Genomic DNA, 15,859 nt, shown 5'->3' with positions numbered 1-15,859 from the left:
AAAGAATGGCAAACAAGAATACAGATACTAAACAAGTTAAATGTTATTAAATACGTAATACTTAATTTATTGATACTTTAAAATTAAATTAAAATGTAAAAATTATTAATAATTTATTAATACTGTAATTAGTGCTATTAGTAGGGCTCTAATTTTTGTACAATTGGTAAATCTTTTCATTTTGTTTTAGACTTGATGAAACAAGATTTGGTGATTTTCTCTCTCTCTGTCGAGCTACTGTATACAGTATATGCCACTCCGGAGCTCCCAGTGTTCCGAGTTCATAGCCCAATCATCTCTTCTTACAGAGTGACTTTGTCAATCCTGATGTTCTACCGCTGGCTAGAGCCTCGTCACCTGGTTGTCCCCTTGCCAGGGATTGATTTGCATGGTCAGCCAGTGTCATGGGATTGTTGTGAATGCAGCTGCCCAGAGACTGTCATGCCTTTTTTTGAACCAATGCTGTGTCAGTCAGCTGTATGGTCTGGTCTTTATCAGCAATCAGGTCTGTGCCAAACTCAGAGTTTACGATGACCCATTAGGTCCTCAGGAGCTCTCGGTGTGACCATTATAAACTGTTGTAGAAATTACATTATTTACATTTACACTATTTACTGAAGCGTGTCACCCAAATGAGGATGGGTTCCCTTCTGAGCCCGGTTCCTCTTTAAGCGGTTCCTTTTTAAATTAATTTTAAGCTTTAATTGTATATATTCATTTTATTAGATAACTTGCTAGAAACATGAAACATTCACAGTTGCAGGGAATGTAAGTGAGGTTAATGTGCAGTATGGGTGTACTGGGTGACCAACATTTAAATAGAAGTGAAGTTTGAAAAAACAGGCATTTTCTGAGCCAAAAACAAAATAAACATATCTGCTTCACTAGGCATATAGGGCATAATATGCGGTAATCTTTTGAACAATCCTCGGCAAAAAGAAAACCTTGCATGATCTATTATAAACCAATGCTATTTCCATAAAAGGATTTAAAAGTGCTTTCACTCATTTCTAATAAACAGAAATAAGTAGTGTTTAGCTTTATGTGACACTCCCTCATAATTTATATTAATGCAATGTGGTACTATGAAGGCAGAATTCTTGGTGAGTGTATGCACATGCTTACAGATATAAGTCACAACAGTATAAATCAGCATTATAAAGTATTAGTTTAATACCATTGTAATGCTGGTATAATGCCTGGAAATATTTGTACTCAGTTTTTTACAAGGCAGTTTCAGATGACGGTTCATTGTGGGGATCCACACGAGTTGTTCTGGTCTGTATTGAGGATGAATGCAGCAGTGTCTGTGGGCCCGTGTTTCCTGTCACCTGACCACCCTCTGGAGTCGAACGTGGGACCCCTCCCAAACCTTCCTGCAATACTTGAATCACTCGTCCACTGCAGGTACACCAGAAGGATCACTCAACTATGGGAACAGTGGGGGTTTGTAGCCTAAAATTCACTAAATTGGAGTGAGGCCTGGAGTGAGGCATGATTTGGAGGACCATACTACATTTCTCTTAGTTTGCCAGTACGTAGCTACAAGAATGTGGGCATTTTAGTTGTAGGGCTCTTTCTCCTGGGCCTGTTGGATTTCCTCCATAAGGTCCAATTGTATTCAGGCCATGGTCACAGACCTTGCCAGAATTGATTTTGGTTCCTGATTATTGTTGATAAGGTTGTAGTGTGTGACAGGTGACGAACAAAGGGAACTCTTCAGTGTGGAACATGCCAACCTGCAACATGATGGGCCTGGACTAATGGGTAAAGTATACTACTCCGATAATCTGATTATCAACTGCTGTGATTTTTAATGGGACTGCACACTGTACAGTGGGGAGCTGGAGGTCCTGAACCAGTTGGTGGTGGATCACATTGACTGCTGAGCCCAAGTCTATCAATAATGGGACAGAATGCTCATGATATGCATGTCACATCTGCACTGGAAACACAAAATTACATGAACAGGGATGTAGGCTTACCTCAGGAGTTTGTGTAGATTTCTTGGGGCAGTTACAGTAGCACACAAGTGTCCTGATTTGCCACAGTAAAATTCAATTTTATTTATTTGTATAGCACCTAACATTTCTCAAAGCAGCTTTACAGATGTAAAATAAATACTCAATAAATAAAAATAAGAATAAAAACAAATGAATAAATACAAAAATTTAAAGTTTATTTAATTCAAATTTAAAATACTAAATATCTGAGCAAGCCAGAGGTGATGGTGGCAAGGAAAAACTCCCTGAGATGATATGAAACAAAACCTTGAGAGGAACCAGACTCCGAAAGGAGCCCTTCCATTCCATTATTTATAATGCTTTGGGTGACACTGGAAAGTAAATAAATTAAATGTAAATAATGTAATTTATTACAGCAGTTTATAATATAACAACCAAGTGTTTCTGAGGAACTAATGGGTCAGCGCAAACTCACCAGGCACACAACACTAATTCCTTTCTTGCCAAAGTCTTCAAATGATTGCTGATAAAGACCAGACCATACAGCTGACTGATGCAACAATGGTTCAAATAAGGCATGAAAGTCTGCAGGTGGCCTCATACAAAGCAATCCCATGAGTCACTGACTGACCGTGCAGATCAATCCCCGACTGGGTGACCACCTGTCGACAAGACTTCAACCAGGGGTAGAACGTCAGGATTGATGCTGTAAGCCTGCAATAAGAGACTCAGAACAATGGGATCTTGGTAGTGGCATGTATAGCTTGACAGAAAAAGAAAGAGATAGCGAGAGAGAGAGCCTAGGCTCCATAGCCTAGGGATGAAGGTGCAAATAAAAGCTTAAAACACTGCAGTACCCAAGTATCATATCCAAATTCATTCATTGCATCATTTAATGGGGTGTGGTCAGTATCAAACAGGAAGTTGACCCCAAAAATTCTTGAGGTATAGGAAAATGACATGCTTTAGCTAGGTTTTTTAACATTATTTATAATGCATATAAAATGTGCTGCAACTATATGACTTAATTATGTGTTCTTACATTATGTGTTGTTTATTTTGTATTGATTATGAATAAAACAGCATTTTATGAAGCAGGTGAAGCCAGGAAATACAGAAAATTACTACGACCTCTGAAAAGATGTTTGTTACTGTGGCCATGTCATTTTTAGACATTGAGTCACAGTAGTTTAGCTGATGCTAACAGGAATAAGACACATTGCGGCTTTTAAAGTGATGAACAGACGGCTCTACTAAAGTCATCTCCCAGGACAGAAATCTCGGACTCATGATTTGGAGACCTTTAAATGCACCCCCTGGTTTCTTGAATGCCTTGATCCCTGTCTCGCCTCGTCTTGTAGTCTTCCTGTTTCGATTGGAGATCTACCCCACCTCCACTGAAGTCTTTGCTGCTCTGCTTTATTCGCTCTGTATCTTGCCTGCGCGATACATCGCTCCATCTCCGTGCGCCAATAGTGCGCCATTGCTCCGCCTCCCTGCGCGGCTGTCATGAATTAAGCTACCCCTCTCATAAATGCTTATCATGCGGGTAGATTTGATTTAAACAGTGCTTCATTACATATGGCATAAGAACAGCCTAAACAAATGCACATGGTAATTTAAACATCACATAATTTATTGTGAGATTTTAACGTGTCCCTCTTGTGCAGGCAAGGTAACATTTTTTTTGGACAACGAAACATAAAATCAGCTGTTCTCTGTACAAATGTAAAAGGAGGAAACTAAGTAAAATAATGGTATTGAAGGGGTCGAGTCACCAGCGTCGATTTGAGGATCAAGCCGAATGCGTCGAAGATTCACTTCACCCAAGACATTTCTGATCAATTAACAGAAACGGCACGACACCATACCCAGTGTCACCAACCTTGATGTTGTTGATAATAAATGTAATGTAGCTAGTTTAACACGAGGTTGTTTTTGCTAAATTATTAGATTTATAGTTATGTTTAAATTGTAAATAGATAGTGTTAACTAGATGACATCACATTATCCTACCTCCTTTTGAGCAAATGGTGTATTTTATTTGTTACTCTCTTTGACCAGTGATACGATGCAAAATAGCTTATCGTCTTCTTCAAAGCTACCTGTGATCTGCTCTACAGAGAAAAGGAATCACACTCTGTTATCAACTCGGATATTTTTATCTGATTCATGATGACAATCTCACAATTGATTAGATACACCAATAATAAAATAGGCTACTTTCTAAACCTTCTTCTTACTTTTAGAAATGAATAATAGATTGTTTCTCATTCAAATATCTAAAAAAGTTTCTGAGCATGCAAAAAGTTGTACAATATGCTGGAGATTCGTTTGGAAAATAAAATTAATAATAATGTTTATCTATTTATGTGTTTATGCTATTTATGCAGCTACAGCAGCTACGTGTATGATTCTGTTGTTGTTTTGCCCAATTCTCGTCCCTTTGCCCACTTCTGTAACCTACGTTAGAACTTATTTATCTGTGGGTTCAAATTATTCTTGCTCCTTTAGCCTAGATATTTGTGTAAGGCGTATAAAGATTAGAATCTATGTTTGACTGAATACATTATGATAATGAGCGCGAGGTTCTATTCTCCAGGTGAGCAGCTTGAAGCTACCGGAAACAGAAGGAGGAACAGAGGAAGGCGTGAGCAGAAGTCTGCTAACTCTGACAAAATGTGTCGGTAGTTCAGTAAAATCAGTTGGCTATCACAAGGGGAGAAGTTTAAGTGATTGCACTTAAAGTTGTATATATGACTCACGAATGGATCCTAATTCAAACCTAATCCAGAAAGGACTGTTTTACTTTTTATTGGTCTGTGTTTGTCTAATACATCAAGGTAAGCATTAATCTATTGGTAATTTATTGTAGTTTTAAATTTAATTAAATTGAGTGATAAATAATGCTAAACGTAGAAAGGAGCAAATGATTGAAAAGGTCATTCTGCCTGTACGGAGATGCTGCAGTTAATGATGCCGACTTGACATACAGGCTGTGTTCACTAATGTAGAAATCTCGTTTCAGTGTGTATTTTTTGGGCCGTTGAAAGCGTGAATTTAACTCACCAGCATGATCCTGAAAAGTAAGTTTTATGGTCCCTGTTAGTATAATATACTGTAGTTAATAGAATACGTAACGGCATACTAAACTGGTCGGGTCTTCTAATGCTGTGAAGCAGTCATTTGTAAAATATATCCTAGTTTGTTTTCTGGTATTTTTATATGCATAGAAAGCAGGTTAAACTATATATTTTTAAGGCTGAAGTGCGGATTACTAGTAAGGAACAAACCTTGCCTTGTTCTCTCTCTCTCTCTCTCTCTCGCTCGCTCTCTCTCGCTCGCTCTCTCTCGCTCGCTCTCTCTCTCTCGCTCTCTCTCTTTGTCCCCGTATGTGTGTGTGCGTGTGTGTGTGTGCGTGTGTGTGAGCAGCGGGAGCAGCGGGATAATACTGCCGAAATGGGAGACCCGTTCCCATGCCGAGCAGGTAGGAAACCTATGCTGAGGCGGTGAAGCATTGCACTCAGTGCGCTTCGACACGCCGGGTCTGCACACCTGAGCTAAATGCAGTCACATAAGGTTAAATGCATAACATCAGATAACTGACAGTCATTACAGGACGCCTTTGGTGCGTGGTATTAAAAAGGAAAGAATGTTGGTGTTTTCTCATGAGGATTAGAATTAGAGACTTTCGAAAGGGAAATTGTCTGCGTTCCACACAACCTTTAAGGGCTTCCCCAAACAGACCAAACTAAGCCCCTTTTCCCAGTTGATCTCAGCAGTAACATCGCAGTTGTATAATCTCCGATGTTCAGATGCGACAGGCGCTTCACATTCACTTTGCAACTATTTGGTAAATGGTGTGTTTGTAGTAACGAATGTACTGACAACCAAAAGTAACCCGTTGGCAAGCTATTCTTTCCTCAAGTTTTTTCCCCAAAAATTTATTTTCTGAGCAGAATAAAAGGCGTCATTGCGAGAGTACAACAGCCCGGTTTCAGGTGTCTCCGAGGTCAATAAAGGCGGAGCGGCTCTTTGTGAGCTATTCTCTCTCTCTCTCTCTCTCTCTCTCTCTCTCTCTCTCTCTCTCTCTCTGTGAACAATAGCATATGGACAAGAGTTGAATAATATGCGTAAATGGCTATGTCAATGAACATTCTCAAAAATTAGCAAAAATTAGCTTATTTTGTCGGATGGACCTCCAAATTCTAACCCCGTGACCAACACTACTGGAATATTGTCAAAGCTAAACTGGAGTGGTTTAAAACCAAGGTTTGAATCTGGTACAATGCCCCAGACAAAGACCAAATCTCAATGTCTCTTGGAATCTTTTTTTAAATTGTTATCCAAAAGCTTCATTCAGTCTGAAAAGATTAATTAAGATTTTTGAAGAATGCCAAAAAAATGTTAAATCTCTGCATTTTTCTGAAATGTGCAAAGCTGTAACACATCACAGATGGCTTGATTGCAGCCAAACATGGTATTGCTAATTAAAGGTGAATACCTTATTGTACGGAATACTCAGAGGCTGAAGGTGTAGAATCCATGTGTGAAGTTTATTCAAACATACAAAGCATATAATCCAAAGCCTTAATCCAAAAAATGTAGTTAAAAAACAGTGTCATAATCAGAAAAGCAAACAGTGAGGCACACAGATCTAATTACAATGAACAGAAAATGTGGTCAGTAGGCAGGCAGAGTTCTAGTAATTGTAGAGCAGTCAATGTGGCAAAAAAATCCAAAAAAACTCACTGGAAGGGTGTGAGGCCACTCGAGGAATGGATGTGTGAATTTTGGCTGTACTCGGCCAAGGACAAGAACTCGCTTGGCTGATGTGCCTTGGGGGGTCTTACATTGAGTTTTATGCACTCCAGGTTTCTTTGTTGGGAAGAGACACATGACTGATTAATAGCCATTATTGTATAGCCTTATAGCCTACAGTGTTTTAGGAATACAGGCTACATTTGGTATATACAGTGGCTGAGAAGTGCAAAACACATTAACAAATCCGAAAACAAATTAACAAATCCGAAAACACATTAACAAATCTGAAAACACATTAACAAATCTGAAAACACATTAACAAATCTGAAAACACATTAACAAATCCGAAAACACATTAACAAATCCGAAAATACATTAACAAATCTGAAAACACATTAACAAATCTGAAAACACATTAACAAATCCAAAAACACATTAACAAATCCGAAAATACATTAACAAATCTGAAAACACATTAACAAATCCAAAAACACCAATCCAAAAACTTATATATAAATCCTTAAATATAAGAAAATAACAGAATTAATGCACAGTAATCCATTCCATCCATCCATTCCAACTTTTCATTGCGGCAGACTGTTGAACTTCATGTATACCTTGAGTGACAGGTGTCTAGTCCAATCACAAACTATACCAACCGCTTCCGGGTTGTCTGAAATGTCGTTGTGTTTTCTGATTTGTTAATGTGTTTTCTGATTTGTTAATGTGTTTCTGATTTGTTAATGTGTTTTGAGCACCGATTCAGACAACCTGGAAGCGGTAGGTATAGTTTGTGAATGGAAACTTACCGATCATTGGACAAGACACCTTTCATTAAAGATATACAGGTGAATGAAAGGTGTCTTGTCCGATGATGGTAAGTTTCCATTCACAAACTATACCAACCTCTTCCGGGTTGTCTGATTTGTTAATGTGTTTTCGGATTTATTCATTTGTTTTCGGATTTGTTAATGTGTTTTTGGATTTGTTAATGTGTTTTTGGATTTATTAATTTGTTTTCGGATTTATTCATTTGTTTTTGGATTTGTTAATGTGTTTTTGGATTTGTTAATGTGTTTTCGGATTTGTTAATTTGTTTTCGGATTTGTTAATGTGTTTTCGGATTTGTTAATTTGTTTTCGGATTTGTTAATGTGTTTTCGGATTTGTTAATTTGTTTTCGGATTTGTTAATTTGTTTTGCACTTCTCGGCCACCATAGGTATAGCATGGTATGCAATGCCAAATAACATGTCAACACCTTTATTGGACTGCATGTTTTGCAGAGATTTTTTACCTTATAAATGACAACCTTTTTGGTTTGATCACCCTGTACCACTTGTGAAACAGGCCACAGCTTCAGTGTGCTTTTAATTGTGCATAAGTGGTCTTTAATGTATTTGATTCATTATGAGATTCAGTGTTTGTTTATTGCAATATAGCTCTGAATAAATTGACTGTTAGCTCCAAAGCTTTGTTGTTATCACTGAATAAAATATCAGTTTTGCACGATTTATGACTATTGATCGACTGAATAACTAATGGAAATCTAACCCAGACAGCTAACCATTCCTTGCATGGAGATCTTACATTCTCAACTTGCCAGCTGTAAGTTCTTTAATCATGCCATGCAGCCAGAACTGAACTAAATTACAATTTTTTCCATTCCTTAAAGTAAACAAATGTCTCTTCCAGAAAATTTGGTAGATCAATCCTATAATACCACCTGATTGATTCCCCCAACTTAATGTCCATCGAATTGAATACAAAAATACATTCTCTGCTTTGGTTAGATTATGTGAAAACACTATAAATCTTACTACAAAATAATAAATAATGCAAAAATGATTCATGATATTACTAGATATTACTATATATTAGATTACATTAACCCTTGTGTTTTGTTCACTACTTTGGTTTTATCTTCATGTGTAATATTACTGTGTGCAGCTGAGACAGAAAATATATGGAATAACTAATCTGGAATACATATATACATGTTTTTGTATACAGTTAAGAGACACAAAACCACCTTTCATTCCTGTTTATGTGTATAATCTGATATGACTACAAATAAGACATGGAATTCATGTGAATTTGAATATTTGTTATTTATTTTTTGTAAAAGCAGTTGGTATCAATTGATACTTTGCAACTTTTGAAATTTTTCATTCTTGTGTCAAAATGACAAAATAAGGTGTGTGTCACAAAACAGGGCTGATGGCAGGTGCAAAATTCTCTAGAATTTCAGTGCAGAGAAACTAGAGACAAAAGTGTAAAATGTGTCATTTTAATTTAAACAGACCACAAGAATATGTTATATATCAATAGTTCAAAAGCTGAATAGGTCTACTGAAAAATTCAGTAAACATTAACTGTATTCATAATACATGTCCTCCAGTGGGAATACCATGGACACTTTTTTCCACTAAAAAATGGAAAATCCTTTGGAACGCTAATGAGAAGACCACATCATCTTACTTTATCTCTTAGATTAAAGCAAACATTTGTTGCTTCAAGTTTTTTGTGTTACACTGATTTACACTTCAGTGTGAAACCTCTTAAATTTTTATTCATTAATGTGTGTTGTGTTAACTCCATTTAACACTTTCTTTTCAAAGCAAGTCCAGTTAAACAACACACCCTCAGAGCAGAGAGAAGCATGGGCTCCCCGCAGATCCAGGGGTAGGGGCCACTTCTAAAGCTAACAATATGTATACTGATATTGAGATCAATATCAATATTTATATCTATATCTATTAAATGTTCAGCATGCACAAGTGAACTAACTTATGAAGTATTCAAGTCTATATTCATAATCAAAATCATTGTTAACTTTGGAAATTTGATAAAAATACCAGTGCTTTCATTTTGTTATTACACCTCATTATTGGAAATGGAATACATAATACTGTAGTTTTAACAAACAAGAATTATTGTTAAATAACATGATAAAAAAATAATATATTTATAATATACTCAGTTATATCTTTGATGGCTCAAAAATGAATGGATCCGAAGATTTTTTGGATCAATATTTGTTGGGTACTCAGAAACAGATCATTATATGCCTAATTTTAATTCCACAGGGAGTAACGATCCTTGTATCTTTCTATGCATGGATGGGGATCATTGTCTCTATCCAGGCTCCTGCAACTGTTCTTTCTCTCAGGCTACTGGATCACACTGCCAAACAGGTACATATTAACTTTTAGGACTTAGATTTTTAAATAATTATTTATTATTTATTATTATTTTTTATTATAAATTACAAAAAAAATCTATTTTCACTCCTTGACTTGGTGCTAAATGTACTGAATATGCAAATGATATTGCACAATTTTAAGTTCCAAATACAGGTTTGGAGAGAGAGATGGCATGCAGATCATGGGGCCAATACAATTATGAGACATTTGATGGCCTTTACTATTACTTCTCTGGCAAGTGCAGCTACACACTTCTGAAAGTCTGTGAGGACAGCACAAAGTCAAGTGTGTTTATACAGGTGCAATTTCATTCACAGAAATGTTATCCAATGTTGTTTAACATGTACATTGTTTTTTGATGACGTTTACTTCTGTGTGGTAGCATTATTAACATTAAAATGTGGCATGTACTTTTTAAAAATTCATTAGCCGTTTTTTTTTTGCTTAGATATAGCTGTAGGTTTCCCTGTAGCACTAGCTGAGTCGTAGAGCTGGGCTTGTTTTAGTGTGTGTATGTGGAGTAAAGTCTTTGGGCCAGTTTAGAGACAATGATCTCATTACTGTAGTTATTTATGTCCCTTCCAGTTTAACAGAGTAATTATGGGCAGGGCCAAAACAGCAAACAGCAGTGACTTTGTTCTCTGAGATTCACTGATGGGAATTCAGAGTAGAGAAGCTGCTTTATCCTTGCCAAGATCATTTGCCACTAAATTAAAGGACTGTTGAAAAGTACCTTTGTCTTTGATGATTGCTGTAAAGAATTAATATTATGGACAGAAAGACATTTTTTGTTTATAAACTTTTTTTTGCATATCATTTTCTGTGCTGTCTTTTGCAGGTCCATAATGATCAAGACTGCAGTTCCAATCCATACTCCTGCAGACGATCAGTAAGCCTCTTCTTGCCATGGGAGGGCGAGATTAGATTACAAGGATTCAATGTAACATTCAAAGGTCAAAGGTAAAAAAATAATAAAGGATTTTTCAAACAGTAGGAGTGCTTGTGCAAATTAGGCTCTTTTTTATTTATTTATTTTCTTTTACAAGTTTTAAAATAAAATGAAAGAAATTTAAATTGTATTTAAAATTAAAATACTATTTTGGGTATTTAGTGGCTTGGTACACATCTGATGCCATTTGGCACCAACAGTATCTAAATGCCATTGAACAGGAGGGGAGCAGTATTGATTCTTCTGTGTCCTCACAGATCAGCTGTGATTTATTTTTTGACACAGGGCGATATAGAGTGAACTGAAACTGAGAGAAGAGTGGCCAGCATGCTTCTCAGAAGTTCAGGCACTTGGCTGTTCTAAGTTATTCTAGATTTTTCTGGCCCATGTAAATAATGAAAGGATATCTGACCCCCTCAAACCAGTGCCTCCATTCCACCAGTGCTAGCTTGAAAGCTAGTTGTGTTCAGCAGTCAAAATCCTCTGGGAAAATAAGGCCAGTGATCAGATTACTTGGCTCACATGGGAAACATGGGTCTTGAATGAGGGTAGAAAAGAATGTTGGCAATGATAGCCACTACAAATTTATCCTGCATGTCTTGAAGAACAACACTGATGAGGCACTGGAATATGGGGCACTAAAGAGCCCATGTGGTAATTCACAGCATTTATACTGTAGTATTCAAGTTTTGTGAAGAACTTGGTGGAACAGAGTTGGTTAGGGTGAATGGGATGAGTGGCAGAGGGTAATGGTAGTTTGAGTGACCACTAGAATTAGTACTGAAAAGGATATGCTTTACAACTGATGAACACATTTCAGATATGTAATCTGGTCGTTTTGCTGGTTGGGGGTGATGATACATCATGTTTAAATATGCAATGTTTAACCTAAACATTTTTAGGTTAACATTATTGAGTTACTCATCCTTAGTTATTCATCATTAGATAATGTTCTGTCTATTATGTTATGAACAAATAAATTGTGTGTCTGTATTACCTTGTCATACCCAGTGCCATATCAAGACCAATTGTGCATATAGTAGAGTCAATACCACAATTAGTAGGAACAAGTAATTTAATAATCTGAAAGGGGCACCTAGAAAATCAATTAAGTAATCTTAAGATGAAAATCAATTAAGTAAACTCTTAAGTAAGCTTAAGCTGTATATGGATAATTTCAGTATTGTGTATATATTGATATATCTTTCAATATTCTAAAACTCTGAATACAGTACCAAGGTCCAAAATAGTTTTATTCTAGTTAAAATATAGACATATATTGGGATAACAAAATCAAATTAAAACAGTGAAAGAGTACATTATTGGTATTCCTCTGGTTGTAATTACTATACCTTGGACTACATTTGCAATCAACAATGACATTTCTAAAGCTAAATGTGTCATCAACTTGTGCTGCAGATGTGTGCAGAGCAGAAACTATACAAGAATATGCAGTTTGAAAGGTCAACGGAATTAAAATCACTTGTCCATATACTGTAATTCTAATAATATTTATTTGTACTCTTCCAGTCTACAGATCCCACATAATGTTCATGATATTGAGCTGGAGAGAATATCTGACTACATCTTGGTGTCACAGCATCAGGTTTTCATGCTGGCATGGCAGGGCCATAGCAGCTCCATATATATTAAGATGAATCCAGAATTTGTGGGTCGTACCTGTGGTCTGTGTGGCAACTTTAATGCAGATGTACAAGATGATCTAAAAACCAGTTATGGTAGGTTTTTTTTTTTGGTGGTGGTGGTGGTGATGTGTGTGTGTGTGTGTGTGTGTGTGTGTGTGGGGGGGGGGTGATCAATGATCAATGTATATTAAGAGGCTTAACAACCTGTTTTAATACAAAGCACATTAAAAACAATGGTCACATGTTCTAAACATAACAGGAAAAAAACTCGATTCATGTGCACAGTGCAAATTTTAAATTTGAATGTCAGAGTGAACAGGTTTTTACTGAAGTAATTTCCATACAATTTTCCCGGATAATTGCATATTGTATTTGCTACCACTTCCAAAAGTGTTAACAGCTCTATGGGCCTTTTTACACCTGGTGACTTCATGTGCTTTTTCTGATCCAATTGCTATCTGATTTGTTAAAACTGTTCCATTTACATTAGGGCACATAAATGCGTCTTGCGAATCGGATATCAATCCGATCTTTCTACTCCCGCCCAAAATGCAAATATATTTTACCTCATTTCCGGGGTAATTGAAATGGAACGCATTTTGGTGTATGCGGTTCTCAGAATGCAATCAAAAAGAAGACGAAAAAACTTATGGTGGTTATGCTACAAAAAACAGCATTTACATTTATTTGTTTCTGGTGCGTGCCCTGCGATGGGTTGGCACTCCGTCCAGGGTGTATCCTGCCTTGATGCCCGATGACGCCTGAGATAGGCACAGGCTCCCCGTGACCCGAGGTAGTTCGGATAAGCGGTAGAAGATGAATGAATGAATGAATGAATGTTTCTGGTGCAATGCACGACTCGTGAGTCACCTGCGAGTGACGTACTTCTGTTTGGGAGGAGTATAGCACTGACGTATGTGGCTTGAACAACCACATTCATTTACACCTGTCCAGTTTCATCTGAAATGCGTCCCAGACCACCTCATGAAGTGGTTTGAGCGATCGGATTTATATCCGTCTCGAAAACGTTTCGGAGGGCATTTAGACCTGGTCTTTTTACGATCGGATAGCTATTTGATCACAGAAAACGCATGAAGTGACCAGGTGTAAAAACCCCCTATGAATCTACACCTGGTCACCTGTTTTCTGTGACAAATTCTTTGAATTAGACCACATAAATCTGGGCAAACCTAATACTCTAATAATTTGTGATGTTGATTGTCCAAATGATTGTATGTTGGATAATTGTGTGAACAATTGCACATGTGAACATGTAGGTTAATAACTGTGTATACTTTGTGACTACAGAAGTGAGACTATAACTTTATGGTGTCTGTTTAATATTGACTTTAAGTTTACCTGTTTGTGTATTCAATCACTGATTTAGCAGCGGTATTTGGCAATTGGTATAATTATTGTGCTTTTTACGCTGTTATTGGACAGGTGTGTTCACAGAAAATCTTGCCATGTTTGGGAACAGTTGGATGGAGGAGGAGCCACGGAAGCTCACATGTCCAATGGTGCCATCTTTCTACCCATTTCCCTGTTCTACACAAGAGCCCCATGAACTGCTGGTATTGTATATACAAGCATGTGTGAATTAGTACTGAACACAGAAAATCTCAGAGTAATGCAAGACCTTTTAATGCACATTTTAATGCAGAAAGTGGCAGAGGTGTGTACATCTTTACTGAAAGATCCATTTACATCCTGCCATGAATTTGTCAGTCCATATTCATACATGGCCAGCTGCTCTAATGACATTTGTCTGTAAGTATATCAGATCACGGACACCATATTAGAAACAATATAGATTAGAAACATTGTAGATACCTTTATCTATCCATAACCAGTATAGGTTTTTAAACCTTTTTTCATAATACGTGAATTAGTAATGCATAGACTTTATTATATTTGCCAACTGTGGACTATGATGTTCATGATGATACTGATTCCATTGGTTAGGTCTGGTTCCAGTGGTGATATTGTTTGCCATGTGTTCACTGAGTATACAAGAGCATGTGCGCATGCTGGACACCCACTGCACAACTGGAGAGCACATTTTCCTATGTGCAGTATGTAACACATTTTGTATGGTATTTGTATTTGTAATAGAATGAGTTAGACAATAAAAATAGTATGCTGTTGAATATTATACTACAGAAATAATGCCTTTGCAACGTGTGTTGTGCATAATGCATGGTGTTTTTTTAAAATTGCAGTTTAAGTTAAAATTTTTAATTGCAGTTTAATTCTTGTTTGTGCAGGGATTGAATGCCCTGCAGAGCTTATTCACAGAGAGTGCATCACATGTTGTCCTGTACACTGCAATACTGAACACATCTGCATTGACAGCAAACTACAGTGTTTGGATGGCTGCTACTGTCCAGAAGGTGAATAAGAAATTTCCAATAGGTTTATATTTTGAAACAAGTGCCAACTCTAAATGATGTATGACATTTCATGAGCTACAAGATCAGAATGTCTTGAATTTATTTAATTCCTTAATATTTAAATGCACAGTATTAAAGCCTCCTTGTGGAGGAATGTCAAGATCCTGTGCTCTTGTTGACATAGCCTGAGTGTAATAATTCCAGATGTGGAAAAATGCTGTAAAATAAGAATGCTTTCAAAAATATAAGTGTTAATAGTTTATTCTTGTAAAATTGTTGTGACCACCCTTTGCCTGCAAAACAGCATCAATTCTTCAAATCAAATCAAATCAAGGTACACTTGCACACAGTTTTTGAAGGATGTTGGCAGGTGGGTTGTTCCAAACATTTTGGAGATCTAATCACAGATCTTCTGAGAATGTAAGCAGGCTCAAAGGATGATTATACATCGGAAGTATAATTTTTGGCCACAATCTTTCCACTTCTAGCCAGACTTCTACAGACAGTAGGGTGTACCTGAGGCCCACTGGTTTCTGTGCTGGACATCTTCCGAGGTCAAACGGAATTAAACACGATGTGTCTTTTATCTGCTGTATTAAAGGTGGGGTCTCCGTTGTTTGAAAGCCAATGTTGACATTTGAAGTCACCAAAACAAACACGCCCCTAACCCAGATGGGTCCCAGCCCTGTATTGATAGCTCCGCCCACACATACAAACGCAACCCAGGCAACTAATGGATAGAAATGTGTCTTTATCATAGCTGAAGGGAAGAACAATACGATTGCAGATAAACAAACAAGCAAAAATGACACACAAGCATAATCATGCAAAGGACGGCATATATTAGTTCTGTGAAACAAAGCAAAACCAACGTTACTCACCTATCGAGAAGGAAAAACGCGACCTCGGCGTCTTAAGTTGGCCGCATATTCACAGATT

At 37.0% G+C, this 15,859-nt stretch overlaps 2 protein-coding genes across 2 annotated transcripts in view; one reads left to right on the top strand and one right to left on the bottom strand.

Annotated features, from left to right (window-relative positions):
* Nucleotides 1-15,859, bottom strand: part of ptpn5 (protein tyrosine phosphatase non-receptor type 5) — a 551,551-nt gene that overhangs the window by 97,043 nt on the left and 438,649 nt on the right. The window lies entirely within an intron of this gene.
* The window catches only part of otog (otogelin), a 68,718-nt gene continuing 57,540 nt past the window's right edge, over nt 4,682-15,859 (top strand). The window contains exons 1-12 of the mRNA XM_060858822.1: nt 4,682-4,807; nt 4,993-5,050; nt 5,397-5,451; nt 9,348-9,411; nt 9,816-9,923; nt 10,074-10,231; nt 10,771-10,892; nt 12,412-12,620; nt 13,971-14,101; nt 14,191-14,297; nt 14,493-14,602; nt 14,795-14,920. Of these exons, the coding sequence (XP_060714805.1) occupies nt 4,732-4,807; nt 4,993-5,050; nt 5,397-5,451; nt 9,348-9,411; nt 9,816-9,923; nt 10,074-10,231; nt 10,771-10,892; nt 12,412-12,620; nt 13,971-14,101; nt 14,191-14,297; nt 14,493-14,602; nt 14,795-14,920 (1,324 nt within the window). The 5' untranslated portion in view covers nt 4,682-4,731. The remainder of the gene's footprint in view (nt 4,808-4,992; nt 5,051-5,396; nt 5,452-9,347; nt 9,412-9,815; nt 9,924-10,073; nt 10,232-10,770; nt 10,893-12,411; nt 12,621-13,970; nt 14,102-14,190; nt 14,298-14,492; nt 14,603-14,794; nt 14,921-15,859) is intronic.

The sequence above is a fragment of the Tachysurus vachellii genome, chromosome 23 (assembly GCF_030014155.1).
Source record: "Tachysurus vachellii isolate PV-2020 chromosome 23, HZAU_Pvac_v1, whole genome shotgun sequence".
NCBI classification, from domain to species: Eukaryota; Metazoa; Chordata; class Actinopteri; order Siluriformes; family Bagridae; genus Tachysurus; species Tachysurus vachellii.
The sequence above is the reverse complement of the archived record's forward strand: the minus strand, read 5'-3'. Positions and strand labels throughout refer to the sequence as shown.